The 25,188-nt window shown below is 44.7% G+C and overlaps 1 protein-coding gene across 1 annotated transcript in view; it reads left to right on the forward strand.

Annotated features, from left to right (window-relative positions):
* The window catches only part of CSMD2 (CUB and Sushi multiple domains 2), a 495,048-nt gene extending 470,259 nt beyond the window's left edge, over positions 1-24,789 (forward strand). Inside the window, exons 59-70 of the mRNA XM_067533952.1 lie at positions 631-810; positions 3,533-3,706; positions 5,989-6,162; positions 10,683-10,756; positions 12,767-12,878; positions 16,152-16,331; positions 16,986-17,051; positions 19,056-19,217; positions 19,947-20,059; positions 21,771-21,858; positions 22,675-22,813; positions 24,630-24,789. Of these exons, the coding sequence (XP_067390053.1) occupies positions 631-810; positions 3,533-3,706; positions 5,989-6,162; positions 10,683-10,756; positions 12,767-12,878; positions 16,152-16,331; positions 16,986-17,051; positions 19,056-19,217; positions 19,947-20,059; positions 21,771-21,858; positions 22,675-22,813; positions 24,630-24,789 (1,622 nt within the window). The remainder of the gene's footprint in view (positions 1-630; positions 811-3,532; positions 3,707-5,988; positions 6,163-10,682; positions 10,757-12,766; positions 12,879-16,151; positions 16,332-16,985; positions 17,052-19,055; positions 19,218-19,946; positions 20,060-21,770; positions 21,859-22,674; positions 22,814-24,629) is intronic.
* Positions 24,790-25,188: the final 399 nt, after the last annotated feature.

Below are 25,188 nucleotides of genomic sequence, written 5' to 3' on the forward strand. Positions count from 1 at the left end.
ACACGCCAGCTTTTGGGTGATCTTTCCAGCTGAGCTAAGTGTTCTCCAGGCAGAAATCTCATCCAGAGACATGAGCTCTACTTTCAACAGAAGAGTCCTACCCTGTGTCAGGTCAGCTCCCTGAGCATGCCCTGATTTGGCCACAGCTCAGACACTTTTGTTGAACATAGATTGTGATCGCGTAGGTCCTTAAAATAATGGATGCAAGGTGCTGTCTGGGGTCTTGCCTAGGTTAGGAAAATGTCTTCTGTCAGCAAACGACTCAGCATCTAGGCCAAACAGGGACAAGTCATCTTTAAAGGCATGTTAATGGGTTATGATTAAACCACAAGGCCCCCTTAATGTGCTAATTAACTTGTCATCTTGCACAATGCAAGGCCTTGTTGTTTATTATTCATTATTATTATTATTTTCCATGCCACTGAGGATGAGCAAAGTTTTCTGCAGAACCCCTTTTCAAAACTTTGCCCTGGGTCACCTGGTAGCCCATACACCTCTGCAGCTGACAGATCACCATCATCTGTTGAAAAATAGTAGGGACTGTGAGGTTTCTCGCCGTTGCACATCCATATACTCGAGAGATGCTGTGTGCACCAGAAAATGTAACTTTTGCATCTTCTCCTTTCCCAGGGATAAACTGTGGGGATCCTGGTGTGCCAGCCAATGGCTTTAGACTGGGAAATGACTTTAACTACAATAAAACAGTAGTGTTCCAGTGCACCCCTGGCTATATGATGGATTCGGACAGGGCGTCCTCTCTGCTTTGCACAAAAGACCGAACCTGGAACGGCACCAAACCTGTCTGCAAGGGTGAGACCCCATTTGCTGTAAACGTCTGCGGATGTTAGGTTACAGGCCACAAGCCTCCTGTGACTAATGGTATCTTAGTAATGGCTTTACTGAGAAAGCTCCACGTAATTACGTGGGGCCAGGCTGTGAACACTTTATTCCTATTGATGAAGCAATGATATGAGCAGTCACTGGAACTGCTGCTGAGTAACTGGCTGTCAGTGGCAGTTAAAGGGTTCGTGCTCTGATCCACAGCAATTCCTGACTCATTCAAGCAAATTATCCTGAGTAGGTCCAAAAATAATTATCATCCAACCTGCACTGTGGTTGAAAAGAGAGGAATACTCCTCTGTTTACCCTGCAGGGGTACCGTTTACTCTGAAATTACCCAGACACTGTGTGATGCATCACGTGATGCCAAATAGTCACAAATATATCATTGGGACGTTTGCTGCATTGTAGTTCAGCATGGCTTGTGAAGGTAAATCTGCTGCCTTCTAGGAGAACCTGGATCTGATTCTCCATTGCCTTGCACCTTGGGTAATCACCAGGGCAAAGTATTTCCATTCTGATGTAGAAGCATGTTGCTGCCCCTCCACACCCCATACCCTTTGCACTGGTGTAAATAACTGCACATGGCTACTGCATGCCAGATCACTCTCCTCAGTGGATGAAAACTTGGCACACTTCACACTCACATTTGCCCTATTAGCATCCTCTGACAGACAGCAGAAGGGCAAGATGCACAGAACACAGAAAGTCTGCAGGACAGCGCTCAATAAATGATTTAAAAAGATAGCATCCACTCCAGCTCCTCTGGGCAGCTCAGTTGTATTCATGATGTGCAGTAGGAGGAAAGATCTGCCCCAGCCTGGTTAAAAGTGAGCTGCGGATTCTATCATTGTAAGTATCCCAATGCACAGGAGGATCCAAAAGTAACCACTATTGTCTGGAACCTGCACTGTGGTTTGGAAGATATAAATAATCCAGGTCCTTACCTTGTAGCGATATACTTACTCTGAAATTACCCAGCCGCTGCAAAATGCTTAACCTGTACAGTTTATGGCTTCTTAAGTATGGCCTATGACTTACTAATCCAGTTGCATGAATATCTCAGGTTCCAATAACTGCTGAATTATGCTAGTAAGTACTTCTTGTAGAAATGATGAATGGCATTATGGCTCTGCCATGCTAAAGTGCTGTTGGGTTGCGTATATACTCCAGTCTGCAGAGGAACTTTCAGGCTGGGGTAATCGGTCCAGTTTATAGTAGCTCAGATGTAAGCTTCACGTAGTTTTCATGTGTTTGCCATAGTTCCTTCTTTGCATATTTACTAATTATCAGAGGTGTTGGATTTTTAATGGTTTTTCATTCTGTCTTGAGCCACTTTCACCATCTTGGTATTGCACTCAGCTGATCACTAACCACACCCAACCGCTTTGGGTTCCTTTGGCAATCGCAGCCTAAATCTGCGACGCAACACCTTTTGGTCAACACAACAGGGTGTGATGGTAAAGCTAATGCAAGCCATTCTTAAACCTCAGAACCAGGCCAGCTTCCTTTTGGACATGCCTTGGTTTAGAAGGGAGAGTTGAAGAGCCTATTAAAGATCAAATGTTTCCAATTTAAAAAAAAAAAAAGGTATATATGAAGCCACATTTGATTTGAAATTGGACATGGACAGCAAGTGCCCTCTAAAACAGCGCTTTCTCCAAATGGGGGTAGCCTCTAAGGGTCAGATTCTGATCCTATTTGCAGTAGTGTAAATCTGGAGTAAATCTAGTGACTTTAGTGGAATTATTGGGGATTTACACTCTTGTAAACGAGATTTGAATCTCATCCATTATGAATGGATGAAGCACTTTGTATAAATATGCAAATCTTCATCACAACTTCAAATTAAACCTGAATTAAACATTTTCTTCAGCCTCCCGAAAGGTCTGGAAAGCTTTTCTATCCACTACTTGTATTATTTTTCAGTGTCGTATTTGCCTCTACTTCTCTGATCACAAGACATCTTGCAAGAGGCTGATCTCTTTGCCAGTGTTTTGTTGACCCAGGGGTGCAGATAAGATGTGAAGTAGCATCTGGATGTCTGATCTCAGTCTGCCAAATTCTTGAAGTTTACCTGTCAGAAATGCAGGGCACCCAGGATCTTCAATAAATCCTTCACTCCCCAGCAAGGCTGTGAAGAGAAACGCTGCCTTCCTTTTTCTTCTTGCCACTTTGAGTTAATGCAGCGAGAGCAACACACAATGTGGCTTAGATACTTACTTGGTAGCTACGTTGATTTACACCAGCTGAGAATCTAGCCCTGTGCTCACATGCGCTTGAAAGCAGACTACTTTAAAACTTTCAAACCAGACCAAATTCAACCTAGTTATTGATTTAACAGCTAACTTGAAACTTGTCTAGGTTTTCCAAAATCTGTGAAACTTCTGAAGTATGTGGGATGATGTTCCAACTAAGCTGGGGTCAGATTCATAGTTTTAGGTGGAAACTAGCAAAAGCCTGATGAGCTGACTTTGAGGTTGGGGGCTTGATTGACCCTAAAATTCAAAGCAAAATCCCAAGATTCACAAGCACACATGCATACAACAGAGAAAGTTTTCACAGACCCCCTCTAGCTAAATTCCCTGCGATACATTCAGTTCACAGAAAGTAGCTTTGATCCTATGTGGATTTGTTTGTTAACGGAAATAACTATGCTGAGAACTGAATATGCTTTTTGTTTGCTGTTCAGCTATCACCTGTAAATCCCCGCAAGTCATCCCCAACGGTAAAGTCGTGGGTTCAGATTTCAACTGGGGCTCGAGTGTTAGCTATGCCTGCCTGGAAGGATACCAGCTCTCGCTACCTGCCATCCTGACTTGCGAAGGAAATGGGACATGGAGCGGAGAACTGCCACAGTGTTTTCGTAAGCAGACACCCATGTGTATTCATGTGTAAATGGGGTGGAGGAACTTCCTGTGTCTCACCATCTCCAAAGGATTAGTCTGTCTTGATCAGATGAATGGTCCATCCATTCCAAGTGTCTTCTCTCCAGCAATGGCTGGTACCAGATGTTTGAGAGAAAGGTGTGACATCTCCATAATGGGCAGTTATGGCATAACCTGCCCATAGGTGAAGTTTTTTCCCAACAATAGGCAATTAGTGACTGATTTACTCCCGCAACGCTCAGATAGCATCATGACTCACGCATGCACCCACAGTAGCAGGAAATATTTTGAATTAAAGGCAAAGCACTTTTCTGCAACGTGTAACCTTGGCTGGTGGTCTGGAAATTGCCTGGCTCATAGGGTTAATTGCAGCATGGAAAGAGATATTAGGGACAGTGATCCAGCTTTTAATACCTTCCATTTAACCTGTGCCTTACGGGAGATGACATTCATGGTGGGATTTTATATATTGTTTCTCAAATAATGGGAATTAGCTATTGTCATAGATCAGGATATCGGTGGTGAGACCTAGTGGTCAGATCAGAGGCAGGAACCAAGCCAACAGTCTGAGCTGGAGTCAGTAGTCAGGGGCATGGTGTAGAAGCAGGGATGTGGAACAAGGAGGAAAGGAAGGATCAGGACAAGAAGTCAGGAATCAGTAACAAGGCACGTCTCAGGAGTAAGGCGAGAAGGCAGGGTCCAGTATTGCAACCAGCCAGGGATTCACCTAGTTACTCAGACAACTTGCTGTGCCTCCATCTGCCTTAAATAGTGAGTCTGAGCCAATCAGAGAGGCCAGACATGTCCTCCAATTGGGAGCTTTGTGGTCGGAACCTAAAGTGACCTAGGTAGGGTCCACCAGCCCGCACTCCCTCTTGGTACCAGTGAACTGTTGGGAGGTGGCAATGGTCTGAGGACTGCCTGGGGACCCAGGTTTGAGACCCACAATCCTTCACAGCTATGTCTGTGCCTTGGGGGAAATCCTTGTCCCATCCTCACAAAACATCAGCTTCCCCATTAGGGCATTAAACATTCATATGAGTTTGGAGACCTGACCCAGTGATTCTTGCTCATGACTCAAGGTGAAATCCTGACCCCGCTGAGGTCAATGGCAGTTCTGCCATGGACTTCAGTGAGAGGAGAGTGTCACCCATAGGGACAGATTTGGATGGCAACATGCTGGTGAAAAGGAAGAAGTGTGGTGCTCTGAATGACAGGGCCAGAGCTTTTGGGTGCTCTCCCCATCCCCGCCACCCGCTTGTGCTGCAAGTTACCCAACTGCTGTGTGCCTCAGTTTCCCCATCTGTAACATGGAGACCATTATTGCCACCTTCGAGGAGTGGTGTGAAGATAATTAGAGCCCTGCAAATCCATGGATATTTGCTTTATAGCCACAGATATCCGCAAATCATTTCTGCAGACTGGCTGCGGATACAGACTTTGGATCTGCACAGGGCTCTAAAGATAACTGAGCAGGACCCAGCTTTCCAAGCGCTTGGCGTGCAAAACTGGGGCCAGATTTTCAAAAGACCCCAGCACTTGCCATGCATGCAACGTGCTAGCACTTCTGAAAGTCTAGCCTTTATTTAATGCCTCATTGGGAGCTGAGTTCTTCTGAACTTCTGGCCCCTGAGGCTTCTGAAGGCCTGAGATGAAAAGCACCAGCAAAGAGCCCCACAGTGCTACAACAAGCACTGGAATGCGTAGCAAAGGCAGGGCCTGTGGCTGGATGAAAACCTGAGTGCGTGATACAATACGGATTAGTGAAACGTCTCATAATGATCAAGTCGGATTTTGGCTCTGAGCATTTGGCAGCTGCACAATAGCCATTTTCATATTAAACAGCACAAAGACCCAACTGCGTTCCTTACACCTTTCCCCCGGCTATTATATAATTAACGGGCTTTACGTGTCACCCAGCGCCGCATGGCAATTTGACATTGTGCAATTAAAGATACACTTAAAGTTAAGCACACCATTGTGCGGGGAGGGGGAGGAGGATCCAAACCGTCTGTTCCTCCTCCCTGCCAGGAGATGTTGGAAAGTGAAAGTTAATTAAGCAGCAATTGACAAAAAGACAGAAGTGAGCAGAAAGCAGCCAGCACACCTTCTGTCACGAGCAATTTCCTGAGCCGTCGCAGCGCTTGGAAGCAGGGGTTGGGAGGTTTTAGCCATTAATAGAATTGTCTTTAACCCATTAACACTAGTTGCCCTTGCTGAGATTCGTTGCCATCCTCTGATCACCCTTTGGCTTTTCCAGCCGTGTTCTGTGGTGACCCCGGGACACCAGCTCAAGGCAGGAGAGAAGACAGAGGATTTACTTACCGCTCATCTGTTTCATTCTCCTGCCTGCTCCCGCTGGTGCTGGTGGGCTCAGCTCGGAGGTTCTGTCAGTCTGATGGGACGTGGAGTGGAACCCAGCCCAGCTGCATAGGTAAGGAGCCATCCTGTATTTTCAGGATGCAGAGACCTCTGACTTCTCATCCCGAAACCTCAATTGTCCTTTCCCCCAGAAATCTCTCAATCTCTCTTCCCTGCTTTCTCCTGTCCCCCTTTCACCTACTTAATTGGTCCTGTCCCCTGTGGTTAGAACTGGAGGAAGATAGTGGCTCTCCCTCTGCAGAGATGACCAGCGCGTGGCAAACTCACCTTCCTTCTGCTAACTTATCAGAACAATTCCCCCCATTAAATCTCAGAACCAGTGTTCCTCACCTCACCTGCAAGCTTCCCAGGCCGCAGCTGCTTGCTCTGCATATTTGCCATCCTCAACGGCCATCAGTATTTCGTGGCAAAGGCCCAGTTCCTGGAACATCGGGAGATTTCTACTTCTGTGATCCAGGGCCATGTTTCGAGAACTGCTCCGCACCCACAACTGGGACTAGGGCTCTAAAAGCCAGTGGGGTTTGCTGGGTGCAGAGCCCTTTTGTAAAACTGGGCACTTTGTTTCAGGGCCTAAATGGGAGCTGAACTCGCTTGAAAATCTGACCACATTAGGAGCTGGCCGCTGAGCTCTTTAGAAAATAAGGCCCACCGTTTTTTTTAGTAGCAAAAGTGCTTTTTCTTTCCCTGCCTACAAAAGTTGCCCCTTTTTAGTTTCCAGAGAAATAGGAACACAACTTTTTTGTTAAATTGAGGACATTTTTCTTTCGTTTGGACCGCTTCAGCTTACGGCTAAAAAAGCCTCCACAGGATTTGCCATAGTGGATCAGAGCATTGGTCCATCCATTCCTGCATCCTGTCTCCAGCAGTGTCCAATACATGATGCTACTGAAGATGGTAGTTCAGTCCCTCCTCATGCACCTAAGCCAGTGGGGCAGCATTGTATGCCTCTGGGAGAGAGGCATGCCTTTGTGACTCTTACGGTGGTCTGTTTGCAACCTGACGCATAAGATTAGATTGCTGCACTTTTAGCATGCGCATCGATCAACTTTGGTGTTAGAAATGTATCCAGTTTGTTTCCATCCACAGAGAGCTGCCATGTCGGTCCATTCGGCATGACTTTCATTTTAGGTTCAGGAAACCTGAGGGAACAAAGTACATTCTCCATGTAAAAGTGGTGTGTGTGTGTCCTTTGTAACATGCTGCATTTGAATGGGATCCAAAATGGTAGCTGCTCCTAGGAGACCTCTGGAAATGTAAAGGTTCTGTACATAAAATACAAAATCACATGAGTTACTGTTCATAGCTGAGGAGTTGAGATGCAGACTTGGCTACAGATCCCAGTATCCCTAACATATCTCTTGTCTGCCAGTTCCCAATGGTTTCCAGGGCCCCACGAAAGCTTAGGGGAGTACATAATCATTATTAGTGATACTATTCTCATCTGTTTTAAAATTTAGCTTCAGCATTTGACTCTGAGGCCCCTGTGGCAACGAATTCCAGAGGCTGAATGCATGATGTCCATCTAACTATCCATTTCTAATGCCACCATCACCTTATTATCCAGGCATCAGGAGCAAAGCAGCCGCATTGTTCTAAATTTACCTTCCATCCATCACATCCTTGTTCTCATACGTAGGATGGTGTGATACGGAAGGACTAATCAGATTTCATTCTACCCTTCACGATCTTTAATCTAGCAAGTTAGGCAAGAATCCCATGAGCTACGCATGTAGTGCCAGTCATCAGAGCAGCGAGACATTTAAATATCACACTTAGGTTTGCCGCCAATGTTTCATCACTTCTCCACGAGTCCTTAGTCAGGACTCTGTAATATATGCTCAGGGTGTGGCATTCACACCTGGGGAAGAGTATCAGAACGTAGCATTAAGGGCACATTAAACACAGTCGTTTACATTGTCAAAGAAATTTACTTTGCTCCTTCAAATTTGTCTCCCTAGCACAAATCGCAGAAAGGGAAAAGACTTGTCTGCCTGTGAAAACCCTGGGCCAACATGTCTCTTTCCAGTCCAGGCAGCTGGTAAAAAAGCATCATTTATTCAGATCCCATGTGTTCTTGAGGTGCGCTAGATGGCCGAGGCTCTCGGGTCTCCAAAATACAGCCCGGAGACCCGGATTTAATACACCTCACCTGGCATGATTCATCAGCCTCCACCTCATCTGGGAGATGGGACTTCATTTTAGTTAGTTAGTTAGTTTAGACACTGTGATTTATCTGGGGGGGCCTTCATCAGATGCCATGCAAACCGCACCGGTGATAAACGACAAAAGCTCAGCAGAGCTGAATAAAGTGAAATGAATTAGCTTGTGTGTTACAGCCCCAGATTGGCTGCACTTTGTATTGTTTACTTGATTCAGCGCAGTTCCCAAGGACCTGCAGTGAGCTCAGGGAAGCACGGAAAGATTCTGTATGAAGAGGCTGATTGGTCAGGTCATAAGGAATAAAAATCCAGGCCTGCGAGTTACAACATCTGAGTGCCCTTTTCCCCTTAGCTGCAATGAGGGGAGGGAGTGATTCCTGCTCCTGCCGTGTGCTTGATTGTGGGGGCTTTTCTCACTGGATATGTTTCCTAGGTCTGGATACATCAGATTCATTTGAGGCTCTTTTTAGCTTAAAGGAGTGAGTTACTAGGGAAGGTTTGATCCTGTGCTGAGGAACTTGTGACTTACTTCTGCTCAGGGCAGAGGGCTATGGCAAGAGTTTAAACTTCTGTGCATCTGCGCACTGCCTATTCCTGCTGAGCCTGACTCAGGGTCTTGGATCAAGGCCTGAACGCAGTGTTTAGGCGCCCTGGCCATGTACCTTGCCCACAGCAGATTTCACAATCAGGTCACCTACTGATCCATCCATGTCAGCTGTTCTCAGCCCATTTCTGGGCAGAGTCTTGTTCAGAGCTGCTCTTCCTGTTCCAAACATTTTACCCATTCTCAGCTCGCTGCAGAAGAGACGTCTTTTTAGCTTCACTCTTGCCTGGCAAGCTGATAGGTTCACAAAAGCTCATGGAGTTTGCAAGGAAATGACACTTTCTCAGCTAGTACTGCTCCCCCAGTGAATCTAGCAGGGGACTTCTGTCCGTTCTCAGTACCTTTGCTTGTGTGATTGGTTGGTTGGCTGGCTGGTTTTGGGCTGTCTTGTTTTTTTTCTTCTCCCAATCAGACTTGCTGCTGCTACCTACCAGGTAGGAATTACAGCTTCTTTTGATCAGTTTGGAACTTGAGTGCAAACTTGATACATTTCTGCTTTCATTCAACTGATTCACAGCTCTTGTCTACGCACTGGAAAAAGAAAGTGATATATGTTATAATGGCATCAGCAGGTATTTCTCCTGAATTGCATGTATCCATCTTCTGATGGATTGAGACCAAACTAGGCATAAAGAGAGATTATATATCTGAGATGCATTAACATCTCTAGTCACCATCTATCACCACAAAATAGCAGGGTTCTGAGATGAGCATTTGATGACAGGCAGCAGAGCAGAATCCAGATGGAAAAACCACACCAAACAGCTTTCGTAACGTTGCTTGTTCACTGCAGAGGTGCAGAGGAGATATAAAGGGAGCTAGCACCTCTCGTAGCCCAAAACCAAACAGTCGCGTCAAAGCACAACTGTGTCGCAGATGGGTGACCCAGTACCTTATTAACTGTAGCACAGATGGGACCTACATGTCAAGACTGGGACCTGTTTCGCTGCAGATTATTATAGCAGAATAATAGATAGCTGTGCATGGAACTTGGAATCTAATCACTTTATTTCCCTATGTGAGCCCTGCCTGGAGCATTAGAAAATGAGATAAACTTAACCCTGTTGATGGAGGGGAAATGATCAATAAACCGAGAGGCTGCACATCAGTGTGCAAAGTGACAACAGCTCAGCATCATCTGAACGGCAAGGGAAAGGGCTTTGTAATACCTGAAATGCCCAGACGGGGAGAAGTTACTAATATGCCTGTCTCCCATCCCACCCGGACAACATTCCGTGGTGCAAGGTGCAGCTGGGATAGCTGTCTGTGTCTCTAAATTAAGATTGTGGGCTGGGCCTTGCTTACCCACGGGCTTGCTGCTAACAGACACTGTCTAGAGGTGGTTGAAAAATGGGAGCATTTTGTGGATGACTTTTTACCCAAAGACAATTGTTCGTGGAATGCTCCCTGGGCAGCCTGGGGTACCACAGTACCCGCCCCTGCAGGGATCCAAGGTCTGATAATCGTATGTATTAAATTGACTGATTTGAATGGTATGTAGAGCTGGAAAAGGGAGGGAAATATACACCACTGGTGGTTTTTTGGTCTTATTTTTTTTCCCTGAGGGGTGCAGTGCTTCCTGTTACACTGTGTTGGAACCATTACTGGCTAAGAGACAGAAATAGCTTTGTTAATTCTCTCTGATAATGCCTGTTAGTTCTGTAGCAAAATACAGCCCCATGTGAAAAGGAAGGTGAAACAGCTGTAGAGCGAGCCGGGAGGATGCATGGCTCTGAAATGGATTTCACAAACGCCCTCAGTGTCTGCGTCCTTTTAATATTGCTGCATTCATTTTGTTTTCTATTTAAGATCCAACTCTCACTACATGTGCAGACCCTGGTGTGCCTCTCTTTGGAATGCAGAACAATTCCCAAGGTTATCAGGTAATTTAATTACCATCATAGCCTAATCTCTCTATATCCATTCACAAGCGCAATTGCATAGACTGTGCAACCTGTACTGATGTCAGTTAGCACTGTCTCATCCGAGACGTCCCTGGGATCTCAATTAGACTTCATATGTGTGGGCTCTCACCAGAGTGTGCAATGGTTCCACAGCTAGACTTCAGTGTGTTTAAATATTAGGTTTATACTGTTAATTACACTGCTAACTAAGAGTCATTATTAGTGTAATTAGTATTAGCATTGCATGCCCCGGTTCCATTACTTTTAAATCCAAATCACTTATGTGGCTTTGCTAATCTCAGCCTTGATGGGGGGAGAAATTAATGTGATGTCAGGGAAAGATCCCCGCCAGGTTCCACCTGTGGATTCTCATCCTGTGTTTTACACAAGACGTTTTACATGCTAGGGTGGGACATGAGGAGGGATTAATTTGATGTGGGTGTTCCTGCCAAAGTGGATTTTTTCCATAAAGCTGCTAATTTGTTACCTTGATCCAGTGTATTATTTCTAGGTCCTCATTCATACTGAGGCGCCACAAGTGTGATTTTTTTTTTATTGGTAAATGGTGCTGATGAGAGAGCTGCAAATGAAAGCTGAGCAGCACTGCTACCCATGCTGTGAATGAGACTGTGCTCTTCTGCGAGCCAGTCGTCATTAGCCAGGCAGAAACCTGCAAGAGCCTGCACGTGGTGATACATCACAAAATCAGAATGTTTGTTGATTGGCTGATGAGGAGGTGGCACTGTGTGGGAAAACCTGCAGGGGGAAAGCTTACGTTACTTCTGCCCTTGTGGGAGGTGGATAAGATGATCAAATGTGCCAAATTTCCTGCTGGCTTTGAATGCTGAGCCTGCAAAAAAGATTGGCAAGCACCACACACGTGTAAATGCCAGGAAGTTATGACAATTGTTGTGCACACACCTGTATGATTCCAATCAGTTGTTTCCGTCTAATTCCTGTGATTACGGGTGAAATCCTAACAAAATGGCCAATTGATGTAAGTGGGACTAGGTTTACACCCCACTGTGTACGTTGAACTTCCACGTAAAAAACAGAAGCTCAGCTGTAATAAAATAAACTGAAATAATGTTTCTGATCACTTGTTAGTTGTCGGTTTATCTTTAATGATCAAAATGTTTAAGCAACAAAAACCTAACAGCAAAAATCAAATGAAAAAAGAGCATTGTCTAAATAGCCTAAGAGAATTCAGAAGTGAAAAGTGCACTCACAATTGTTTTGTTTTGTTCTTATTCCATTCTGTCTTTAAATGGAAACATTTGCTTGCAATGATGGAAACCCATAAGAAATAGCATCATGCTAGCAGCCTATGAAAACATAACCTGAAATTGACCACTCTGCCTTTCTGGTCCCAACTGAACAAAACGCAAAAAATAAGGAAACTTAATAATGGTGAAAAGTAAATTAGATTTTTAAAATCCTTTTCAGTGTCCATAAGCCAAGGTGGCATTTATAATGTAAGTAGGGGATGTTTCCTATTATCATTATTTATTTTGAATCTCCCTTTAAACATTTATCATAAGGAATGTAAACATTGTTCTTTAAGGCAAGGACCATATATCTTCTTGTGCGTTTGCACTGCACCTAGCAGAATGAGGCCTCATCTTAACCAGGGCCTCTGCATGCTACTGTAATAAATAACACTAAAGTAGGTGAAACACTGACTGCAAATTGTAAAGACATTTTATTCCTGGATTTTTTAATGGACAAAATTCAAAATGTTGATGAATATTGCAATCAATGCTTTGAAAAATTTCAGTCTGCTCTAAATAATTTGTGCTGCTGCTAATTTGAGGGTAATTGTATGACAAAGAAGCCACGTTCGTGTCCCCGAATGGAGAAGCACTGTGCTGATTAAGCAAATGCAGAGTTTTTCCATGAGCTCTGAACGCTCTGTGCTGGGCATAGAACACAGGTGTCAACGAGTCAATTACGCTGGGCAATCCAACTCTTTATCTTTTGTTGTGGTAGGTGGGAAGCGTCCTGTTCTTCAGGTGTCAGAAAGGATATCTGCTCCAAGGTTCGACCACTAGAACGTGCCTCCCCAACCTGACGTGGAGCGGAGTCCAGCCCGACTGTGTTCGTGAGTGTCATGGGGAAGCTTTGGCTGTACAACAAACTCTTTGGCCATGTCAGCATGCTTTACACATGAATCTTTGGCCGTTCCGCTTTAGCGGGCAGCGGCATTGAAATAGCGTACGCTCTCACTCTGTTGCAAAACAGCAGACTGCTTCTCTAGTGACATGGATACAGCAGATTAGAGCAGCCAGCTTTGTTTTCTGGCAGTTACTTTTTCCTTTAGTGAAAGAGCTTGATTTTGTGTTGAGATGAGGCTTTGTGTGTATCATATTTTTGCAACTGTGTTTAGTGACCGACAGAAAGAATCTCAGGATGGAGGGAGAAATGCTATTCAGCCAGAAGATCTCTTCAGGGGGGCGACGTTTCTGAAGTCCTTGAATAAATTGTAGTTATCGCCTTCAATTTGCCACCACCTTCTCCCCATTATACAGGGAGGAATTTAATTCAACATATTGATCTCTAATTTGGTAACATAACATCTGAGAGCCTCATCAGAAAAATTAGAATTCGTCTCCCTTCCCCTTCCGGGGTGGTTTATTACCATGATCTTATCCAGTTCATATTATTCTGTAAGTGCTTGTGCTACATCCAGTGAAAGTACATTTAATTAATTAATGTATTGACCCAATGTTGACTGAAAAGCCTCTCAGCCTGCAAGAACAAACCCTGCTTAGGGTATGACAGAAAAAGATGTGTTCTTAATTCTGGTTAAAACAGCAGTGAAGACCCAGCAACTCATCCTTTAACTCAGGTTAGCAACTTCAGTTCAAGCCTACTGGGGAGCTAGGGGTTGAACTCAAGCTGCTCACCCCAGTTAAAAACCAAATTGCCATGTCTTCACTGCTGTTTTAACCCAATGCAGGTTAAGACCTCACCTTTTACTTGCAGTGAAGACGTGCCCTTAGTCTGAGGCTGGGGGCCAGTGGCGTGGATGGTGGTGTCTTGCGACACATGGTTGGGGAGACGTGGCCTCAAGCAGGTGTGTCTTTCTCTGCACTCTGAAGATGGTGAGATCCCCCCGCTGAAGGTTTTGCCATAACTATGGGCCCTTCACTGAGCATGGAAGAAATCAGGGTTAAGTAAAAGCAGGCCGTTCGATGGGGGTAGGGATTGAGGTGGCTCTTTCTTGTATGTAGAGCCTTATTACTTTTTGAGATGCGGATAGGGGTAGGGACTCTCACACCAAGTGCAGACTGGGATTTTGTGCCATTCTGTTCTATTCAGATCATTATCCTGCATTCGTTGCCATGGTGTCTGAGCACCTTCGAACACCGGGCCTCACACTGAATCTAACTTCAGACCAGGGTGATGTAATCAAAGCCATAAATTGCTTTGAGCCTGCCAAGGAAGTCAATGGAAAAATTCCCAACAGGAGCTGATTTAAGGAACAGGAAAATATCATTCATAGCCTACTTCCCCTTCATCCCAGTGTCTTGTTCTCTTGCTCCCTTCTCACTTCCCTAGAATTGTCTTGAATTTGTTCCTGGTCTTCTTCAGTAGGTTATTTCAGATGTTTATTGTCGTTAGAGCAAAGCGTGCCTACCACATCAGCCATCTGAATTCCTAACATGCAGAATCAGAGGAGAAAGATGCAACTGTGTGCTGTATTGGTTGCTTTGCACTGGCAGACAGCGGTGCTTCTCATTGGGTTCCCAGGCTCATGAATTCGTCTCCCTTGCTGCTGGACTGGAAGACACTAGGTCTGAAGAAGCAGCTATGGATGTGAATGGCAGTTAGTTAGTTGCTGCTCTTAAGGGAGTTGAAGCAAAAATGTTTCTGCTGCTTGCTTATAATAGGGAAAAACAGAGTCACCATCTATCAATTTTCCTTGAAGCCTCCTCTGTCAGTGCAATTCACAGGGGTAGAATTAGGTGCAGTCACTGCTATTTCCTGAAAGCTGAATTGTCATCTACTGATTAGCACAGGGCATGGCGCTCCAGGACTCCTAGATTGTTACCTAGATTTACCATTTGATTTTCTGCGGGACCTTGGGCTAATCATTTCTGTGGTCTTTGTCTCCCCATCTGCAAAATGTAAATTATAATAACAATAATACTCACCTCACAGGGGCTGTTGAAGCTTCATTCATATTTGTACAGTGCTTCGTGATCCACAGAAAGGGAGAATTCAGGGTGAGGCTCAGGGAAAGCTACCTAGCAATGAGATGATTAGATTTGTGTAGTGGTGGTACGTTTACCAACAGGACTGCATAAAGCAGTAAATACACAGACACACACACACGATGATCTCAGTTATTTCTAATATCTAAGGGCCAAATCCTGAAAGATGCTGAGGAACTATGGGAACATAGGTCCTCAGCACCTCTGAGGATTGTGATTCTGCAAACAGGTAGGTGCAAATTATTAGTTAGAGGGCCAGTCATCCTTGGAACAGAGGCTGAATAAAGAGAGAATCCATCACTCAGCCACTCTGTAGAACCACTGATATAACTGCAGCCTTAGCGGTTCAATGTTCTTCTGCAAAAGTAGCTGGAGATCAGAGCAAGATTTGCTTTCAGACCATTTTCTATCTGCTTGTTAACACAGTAACAAGATGCTGAGACTATGTGTAAACATGGCCCCTTCTTGCCCTGTGTATTTACTGGTCTGTGCCTGCTGACTTCCCGGACTAAAAGAGGTGCAAGCTCTTGCAGACCTGCAGGAAATGAGCTGAATTCTATTCTGCCTCATGCAACGGGCTCTGCGGCACAGTTCTGATTTGGGGATCTTTGTCACTGATAAGGATGTCAGAGGTGTGGGAAGAATTCTCAGATTCTTGGTAGAATGGGTGGCGCTGCTAACTGGGAAGCTGTTTGGTTGACATACAAACTGATCACATTGGATCAGAGAGTGAACTTGGAACCCCAGACGTGGCTTTTGCTGGCCATAGGTGTGCACGTCTAAGCCTTCCAAGAGGAGCCCTACTGTTCACGGACACAGTTTGCAGAAGCGTTTGGAAGCGCACAGGCTCTGATCGTGGCTGAGTCAGGGGACCCACTGGAAACGGTGCTCTGTGTCTAAGCGATGATTGCCCAGCTGTTGAGGCAGGCGTCTCTGGTCTGTTGGATTCACTGTATCTGTGAAATGCCCAGCCTTGTCATCCTCACTGAATGTCTTCAGAGAGTTTCAAGCAGGACAGAAGTCCCTTGGGTTAAATGGCAAAGCTCTTACTGACTTCAATGGAGGCAGGATTTCACCCCTTGTGTGTATATCCAGGCAGGTCTTTTTTTAATCACCCCCTTTCCTGTTTTTAATCACCCCCTTTCCTGTTTTTCCAGCTCACCACTGCAAACAGCCAGAGACCCCATCCCATGCTAACGTAGGTGCCCTGGATTTGCCATCCTTGGGCTACACCTTGATCTACTCCTGCCAGAGCGGGTACTATCTCACTGGAGGATCTGAACACAGAACCTGCAAAGCAGATGGCAGCTGGACAGGAAAACCGCCCATTTGTCTTGGTAAGAGCCCTGAGTCTGCAGGGCAGGGAGGGACTGATTGGTTTGGGTTGTGTCTTGAAGCCCATCCCATCTCTGCAGGGATGAGGAGTTGTGATACAAGGGGAATTTGCTACCTTGCAACATCCAGGGAACATCTGAGAGACGCTGCTACTAGTCTCGTTGTTTCCTGACTGCAGGTCTCATATGAACATATAGAGCCTGATCCAGCTTGTGATGATGTCAGGGACAAGACTGTCATAGACTTCAATGCCAGGTGAATCAGGCTCCTAGAAACCAGTGCTAGCAGCTAAAGGAGATTATCTGTTTTACCTGCAGTGGCATTTGGCTCTGAAGAACCCTAGTTAAAGTCCCAACAGATGGATAGGAGTAAAATCCAGATCCCAGGGCTATTCCAGCCACCATTGAGCTGTTGGGAGGCCATTTAAGGTGCTGGTTACTAGAGATGAACCCACACATCGTGGGCGTGAGAAATGTTAGCTCAAAGTTTATCTCCCCAGCTGCTCCTTTCTTAGCGGTAACAAATATCTGAGCATTGGGAAGCGAGTGCGAAGCGGCTCCCACCCATCCATCATGTGTTGCCACAAGGGAAGTGATTAAACCATACTTCAGTGTCCCGTAATATTAATTTGCTGCGCTTTTGCCCATTCTTTTTAGCTGATATACGACCTAGCGGAAGACCGGTGGGCACTGCCAGGGATCCACCCCTTGCTAAAGTGTCAGGTACTGTAGCATGGCTCTTTATTCTGAAGGAAGCATTGATATGTAGTCTCAGGACAGAAATGTGGAAATAGAGGATGGCAAGGAGCAATGCACAGATCTCCTCTCGTTCCCTACTGACAGATTAAATAGAAGCCCAACAAATAGCTCTTCAATTGTTCCCTGCAGCTCTTTAAACTAGAGGGCTGGTAGAGACAACCAGAATCCCCTACCACTGGGCTCTGTGGTAGCATCCCACCTAGGCACCTGTGAGAATCACAGCCCAAGGGAGCCAGGCACCTGACTCCTATTGAATTTCCTCTTGGCTCCTTTGAAAATATCAGGCCTGTGTGTCCCCTTGGACTAGAGCTGGCCAGAATTTTTCAGTCGGAATTTTTTTTTTAAATGGAAAAATTCTTCTTTTTGTCGTGTCTCCCCCCCCCCCCCCCCGAATGAAAACTCACATGACTGAAAACTGTGTTGTTTTGGGGTATTTGAAGTAGGGTTTGTTTGTTTTTTTTTATTTATTTTCCAGTGTTTTGTCAAAATTTCAAAATGTCAGATTTTTTTTTTTTTTAGCTCCCCCTTTTTTTCCCCTTAGTTCCTTTCTGCCACTGATTGCAATAGAATGAACCAGGGTTTGGGGCTTTTCTCTCTTTATTATTCTTTTCATTTTCCTTTTGCCACTTTTCAAAACTTCCTCCACACTGGACAGGTTGCAGACAGGGGCAAAAGGACAACTTCAACTCTGTAAGTTTTCGAAAAGTGGAGACGTTGCAGGGCCTCAGTCATTGGTGACGTCTTCATCTTTCCCGCTCGCTCTTTGTGGCACACAGAGCCTGCTCTGCTCCCAAGGAATGAAATATCTTTGTCTAACTAAAGGCTTTTGTCTTAGCACAGGGGTACCTGGGTGAAATTGACTGGCTCTGTGATGTACAGGAGGTCGGACTGGATGATCAAATATTATGATACATTTTTAAAAATGTGACAAATGGTTCCATTTTTGACTCCTGCAAATGGAAACAACTTCAAAAATTTTGAATTTTTTTCACAATATTTTTTTCAATTTTTTACCTGAGACCTTTGGGAGAGAACTTTAAAAATCAAAGTTATTTTTCAGAGGAAGGATGGAAGCACTCAGGAACCTTGCGTTCAATTCCCAGCTCTGCCACAGACTCCCTGTGTGATTTGGACAAAAGTCATTTAAACTGCTCTGTGCCTCTGTTCTCCATCTGTAAAATGGGCATAACATTTTCTTTCTCCTGTATTTTGTCTGTTTTTAAATTGTAATTTCTTTGGGTTATACACTGTGGCCCAGAGTTTTAAAGATACTTCAGTGTGGCTGTACTCAGCATTGCAACACCTAACTGATTTAGGAATCTCAATCTCATTTTCAAAAGGGAATTAAGCACTTAGGAGCCAAAATCCCATTGACAGTCAATTGGGAATTAGGAAAATGAGATTTAGGCTCATAAATCATTTAGGCTTTTCAATGTTGAGAACAGCAACACATAGACCCAGATTTTAAAGGTACTTATCTCTTACTATATGTATATACAGCCCCTAGCACAATGAGTCCTCAAACTCAGCTGGAGCCTCCATGCATCTGATATACAAATATAATTAATACTTTTGACGTTTTGACATTTTATGCTGTTTATTTTCTTTGTAACCTTTCCCCACTTCAACAAGGAAATTAGACAGATCAATTTCCCTTTAGTTTCTAGTCTGTTGGGCTTTGCGTTTCTCCTGTGTTTAGCGAGATCTTTGTGCATTCAAGTTTCCAAACGTGACAAACAATTTTCTATTCATATTAGATGTTTTTAAACTACATCTTTAACCCACCTGAAATTGCACTTTTAGATAAATTCATTCCTACAGATCTGCCTGTTGTTTGTCTTCTCTTCTTCCCAAGGGATGCTCACAACATTACCAATCATCCAACGGTATCACAGGACAAACCCTGCATTCATTCAGCTCTTCTCAAAAACCCCTTTCCTCCCCACCCCTCTTTCTTACTGTTTCCAGTTCCAGCTGATGTGTTTGCAAAGAATTCTCTGTGGAAAGGCTCTTATGAATACATGGGAAAGAAGCAGCCTGCGATGCTCTCTGTCACTAGCTTCGATCCCAGCACCAGTAAAGTCAATGCTACTTTGATAGACCACAGTGGCGTGAAACTGCTGGTATCAGGTAAGGAGACCTAGCGTGGCAGCTTCTATAGATCCACGCTCACCGTGGCAGGTACAGTCAGTCTCGCAACTGTCACAAACTGAAGGAACATTGTTGTGTTTGGTGAATAATATTGATTGCCCGCTGGATCTTCGGCAGAACCACTGAGCTTTGAAACCCCTGCTCTTTGATAGTGTTAGAGACTGAAACCAAGGAGTTACTGCACCTGGAGTTGCTAGTATATAAGATACAGACTCTTCTTTGCTCTGATTCCAGATGAAAGCCAGTCCTGTGCTCAGGCTTCATCTGATTCACAATTAGTTAATACAAATGAGGCTAAAACGCATAAACACCTCCTGCCTCATTATCCTCCGTTCCGTGCTTCTTATAATGAACTGGTTATAAAGCTTAAACACTGACAGGCCACGTTCTTCCTATCCTCCAGATGGTTTATTATCCTATGGAGGTCTGTGGGGCGGTTTTTTGTTTTGGTTTTATCGCTTCGCAGTGACACTTTTATATGGTGCAGGAGTTGTTTCTTGCTTTGGGAAGAAGCTATTATTGCTCCACTATCTCTGGCTCAGGCAGAAAATTCTCTAAAGCTACTTTTATAAATCCAAGGATTATTGTCGTCTCAGACTATTTGTTTCACTGGCTGAGCCCTCCCCTACCCCCATATCGAAATAGGGCACCCAACAGGTTTGCTAGACCGCAAAGGTCTGATTGCTACAACCCCATGTCATTTTCCAGGGATTTACAAGAGAGAAGACATGTACCTACTCCTGCAAGTTTATCAGATAACAGGACCGGTGGAAAACTTTGTTAACAAGTTCAAGAATGATAAATGGGCTTTAGACGGGCACGTAAGTACATTGGCACACGTGCAAATCTGAACTTTACTCTCTTACATAGCAGCGCATATTACTGTAACAGCCACTTCATGGGTTATCAGCAAAGGCTGACCTTGAGAACCAGAGAACAGAGCTCTGCCACCTGAACTGAAGGAGTAACCCAGTTAGCTGGTAGCAATAGTAGGTTGTTATCCTCTGTTGCTAGAGGGAGTTGCAACACTCTCTGCCAGTGCAGATTAACATTGCACAAGCAGCTCTTCTGCTATCACCTCTGCCCATAGGGATCTTCATTGCCCAGTGTTTTTAAATCTTCATGTTCTCCAGATAGCGCAAAAGGAGAAACTGAGAAGGTTAATTCCATCTCGGCATTATGTCTCAGTTTAACATCCAAAAGAGCTAATCTTTCCCTGAGGACTTGGCTTCCCATACCAGCCTTGGTCTCCGACATCTTCACATGCACCTCAGGGGCCTCCTGGAGCTTAGGAGGAGACTTCATGTGATTGACCCATAGCCAGATGCAACCTCGGCTCTTGCTATTTAACAGTTCAGTCAGCAGTATGTACACTGGTTATTACAAACAAGATTTTTCCCTCAGGAACAAGTTGTTTGTTTTTTGTTTTTTGTTTTTAAATGCTTTCAGCTTTCTGTGCAATTGAACGAAATTAATGCTATGCATAAACTTGGAAGAGATTGCAAAGACAAAGCAAGCTCTGCTCGTAAACAGGTGGCTAATGTAAGGTCTCTGGCAAAATCCAGCTGCTGCACTTCTCAAGCTGCTGTTGAGAGCCAAGTACTAAACTTCATGTGCTACAGCAAACGGTGCATTACAAGAGTTTGGATACTTTGTTGGCCTTGTTTTATGGCACAAATTTCTCCTTCGTCAGACTCGACACTGAGTCATTTAGTGTTGCTCTGTGCCTTCAGCTAGGATGTCCTAACAAACAAGCCCTTTGCAGGCCTTCAGGACACCCAGTGGGTGCCCATCGCTGTGTTAGCTCCATCATTGGTGCCAGTATTCTGTGCAATTAGAAAGTAAAGTTGGAAGTAAGACTACAGAGAGAATCAGTGGTGGGCTTCCAGTCTCTCAATAACTACCGGAGCAAATTCACTTATCGCACCAGTCACAGGGCTAGGTTTTTAGCTGCCATTGCTACAGACTCCATTTGGCATCTGAGAATCATGCTGGGTCCTTTCTGCAATTCCTCTCCTAACCTCTAATGAATGTTCTGCAGTCTGAAACGTTAGCTGGCAATTCTGCTGAGGATAGCCAAATCAGAATAGCTCTGGGCTGGCTCTGCAGGACCAAAAGGAATTGGTTTTGTCAATGAAGTCAGCCGCTGAAGATGCTAAGATTAGAATTCACCCCTGTGCAAAGGGCAACTTAAAATAAGGCTTAAATTGACATTACATCTATGGTATATGCTCCCCGTGCAGCATTGGGGTGAATTTCACCCTCAGAAAGAATACACATTCAGTAGGAGAGAGTGTGATTTGTATGTGACCATGCTTCTAATATTAACCTAGCATAACATTAATATAAATATCTGATATTTTAGCTACGTTGACCTTTGTGTGAATAAACGTATCTATGCTTCTGCCACAAACTGTGTTTTGAACAGAATTATGGCCTAACCACAAGGGCTGTGTTACATCTGCATTAGGAGACGATGAATTTTTGTGACTCCATTATAAATATAATTTATTTGGGCTCCCACAATTACAGGTCTCGTCTGAGTCGTCAAGCGGCACTTTTGTATACCAGGGCTTTGTACGCGGCAAAGGGTTTGGGCAGTTTGGTCTTCAGAGACTCGGTAAATTTTATTTGATGATTATTTCAGTGTCTAGGTGGGTTAAGCTGGATTTCAGCACTGGGGGAAGTTTGAAAACGTGAAGCGTTTTACCATTCCTGTGTTTTGGTTTTCAAATATACGCAGCGTAAATTGGCTTAACACTACTGATGCCAGGGGAGCTGTACTTATTTTATACCAGCTGAAGATCTGGCCTAATATTCCTTGCTACTCTGACTGTTTGATCTGTCCATCTTTTAAACGCCTGTGCCTCCTTCCTTACTCTCGACCTCCTCCTTCTGAAACAAGGACAGACATCTGCATTGGTGATTTCGTGCAAAGGATGTCTAATCTTTGCTAAAAAAACCGGTATGTTCTTGACTTAGGTTAGCTGACTCGGGTTCAAATAGCAGCGAAGACCTGGAAACTCAGCTTTTTAACTCTGATTAGCAGCTCCAGTTCAAACCCAGGCTCCCCTCTAGGCTTGAACTGGTGCTGCTAATCTGAGTTAAAAGTTGAGTTGCCATGTCTTCACCGCTATTTTAACCTGAGTTAAACCTAGGTTAAGAACACACCTTTTTTGCAGTGTAGACGTATCCTTACATCCAAGGCATAAGGCTGTAGCATTCTCTATGGCCAGGGGATTGGCAGAGTCAATGAGGGGAAAATGCTCTTATTCAAGAAGGGCAGAAAGAAAAATATCTGAATATGATATATGAATCCAAAACTTTACATTACCTTTACACCCAAGTATGGAATGAGCTTGTTCTAGCATAACTGGAGCAAAGCCCAGTTCCCAGCAACTGTGGTTTAAACATATTTACTTTCGTTGTGTTTCAGACATCAGCATGATTGAAAACGATGCAGAATCAACGGGGCATCATTTTGCATCAAACAGCAGTTCTGTGGCAGCTGCCATTCTTGTGCCTTTCATAGCCCTGATTATTGCAGGGTTTGTGCTTTATCTCTACAAACACAGGTAGGTTTCAGGAGCGAAGCGATTATTTAAAAAAAAAAAACACAACCTGTTTCATGGCTGGGCTGCGAGGGGCAACGTATGGAGAAAATGGGATCTAAAGGCACTAGGTGCAGATGGAAATATTAATATTTGCAAGCTTAGCTTAAGAGAGCTCCTGATAGTTCTGCTTTCTGATGTGGTTGGTAAGGTGAGGAAATACTGTAGCAGCATTTTTTCAAAGGGCTGGGTAATTTAACAACCACTAATAAGATTTGTAACCATGCCAGGTTAGATAAGGCAAGCAAATCTCATGCTTCGGAGTTTCAAGATTGATCATGCAGGTGTTGCAAATAATTTTTTCTCAGGATTGGTGCTTTCCAGTGAGAGCTGTTGATTTGTTTTGAAACGTCATTTATATTGGCCGCTGCAGGATACAGGACTTGGCTGCCTCTGAGTGGCAACTCTATGTTAATGAATACCATTGGAAATTTGAGCATTGCAATGATAGGAAAACTAAGGGTGAGATGCCAAAAGTACCTAAGGACTTTAGGGAGCACAAGTCTCAGAGAACACCACTGTAGTTCGGGCTGCTAAATGCCTTGGGTGCTTTTAAACATCTCCACCTCGGTCCATATGCTAGTGACCTGAGGATCATGGCTAACTGGTTTACACAAATGACAGAGGTTTACATCTTGGCAATGTGTGGGCTGCTCACACACCGATGAGTCCTGTTCCACGTGCACGTGCAGCTTACTCCTTCGACCCAAGAGTGGAAAATTGTGGGCCCTGAGTGCTTGAGAACCTGGCCCTGAGCTCTTTTCAAAATTTGGCCCAAAAGGCCTGGTTAAGACCAGTTGAATTACCCACAGCTCCAGTTGCAGATAGTGGTAATTCGAGCTGCCTGGCACCTTTCAGGATTAGACCCTAAGAAACAGGCGCTGCAGTCTGCAAACAGATTTCACCTTCCATCCTTTTTTGTCTTGGCTCCTGTACTATTTCCTCGTGGCCCTCTGCCTGGAAATGAACAAGATGAAAAATGGGGTGGGGGAGCTTAGTCTTGTTTTGCCTTCTGGCAGGCAGTTGGGTGTCTCTGAAAAACCACGGAGAGCAAGATCGCAAGCCCTCTTTTACAGACCTATACTGCTAGTGATTCTGGGCCCAATCCTCAGCTGGTGTAAATCCACATAGCTCTGTGCAAGTCAATGGAGCGACACTGATTTACACCAGCCAAGCATCTGGCCCTCCATTCCAAATCTCCACCTGCTTAATGCCAGCGGGCACCACCAAGGAGGAAACATTGATACGACTAAGGAAGCGCAGCCCATGGATGCCCTGCAGGCTGTTTGGGCACATCTGACTCTGCTCGAGCATAGAGAATTCATTAGGCCTTTGAGTGAGGCCAGGTGGGCGAGGTAATATCTTTTATTGGAAGGGATGAACTTTTGAGCTTTACAGAGCTCTTCTTCAGGTCTGGGGTAGGTAACCGCATGTCCAAGCTACATAGAAGGTGGGACAGATTAAGCATACGGGGTTCACATACGCCGTAGGAGACGACGTAAAATGAAGTGGGCAATTAACACCCCTGCAGTCGTAGATAGTGGAGGGTTCTCTGGCAGATGTGTTGCAAATTGTTGTACTGAGCTGTCAAACCAGGGTCTCTGTTAGGAACGTGGCTTTTAGTGTCCAGCTGAGTCACTCGTTTAATTTCCCAGGCTCATCTTTTAGACCTTTCAGTGTCGTTTTGGCTCAGCATCCAAGCTGGGTGAAATGGTCACAAACCAGATACCGTGAGGAACTAGCCATGATCTCTTTGGATTCTGTTTCTGGCACCCTGCAGGAGAAGACCAAAAGTACCGTTCAATGGTTATGCTGGCCATGAAAACACCAACGTCCGAGCAACGTTTGAAAACCCAATGTACGACCGAAACCTACAACCCACAGACATCATGGCCAATGAGGCGGAGTTCAGCGTCAGCACTGTGTGCACAGCAGTATAGCACTTGTCCTCCCGTGCGGTGAGTGGGGAAAAAAGAGAACTTGATACCGGGCTGTTGAAGTCACCCCCAGATCTATCTAACTCTATCTGATTTTCTGTCTGTCTCATTGACCTGTTTGTCTGTCTCATCGACCCATCTGTCTCGTATTCTGTTGGTCTCAATGAGCTGCATGACTCTAGCCAGGGAATCTCAGCTATTGGTTTCAGCAGAAGTCCTGAGCTCTAGTAGTCTCATGTGACATCAGAGACGATGAATATCCTTGTGGTTCAGGCACTGGATTGGAACTCAAGATCAGGACTGGATTCCTGGCTCTGTCACAGACTTCCTGTGTGACCTTGGGCAAGTCACTTAGCCTCTCCGTGCCTCAGTTCCCTTCCATGAAATAGACCCTGATCTACC

Source organism: Emydura macquarii, unplaced genomic scaffold (assembly GCF_026122565.2).
Source record: "Emydura macquarii macquarii isolate MOO-44397 ecotype Brisbane River unplaced genomic scaffold, CSIRO-AGI_Emac_v2 contig_3348, whole genome shotgun sequence".
NCBI classification, from domain to species: Eukaryota; Metazoa; Chordata; order Testudines; family Chelidae; genus Emydura; species Emydura macquarii.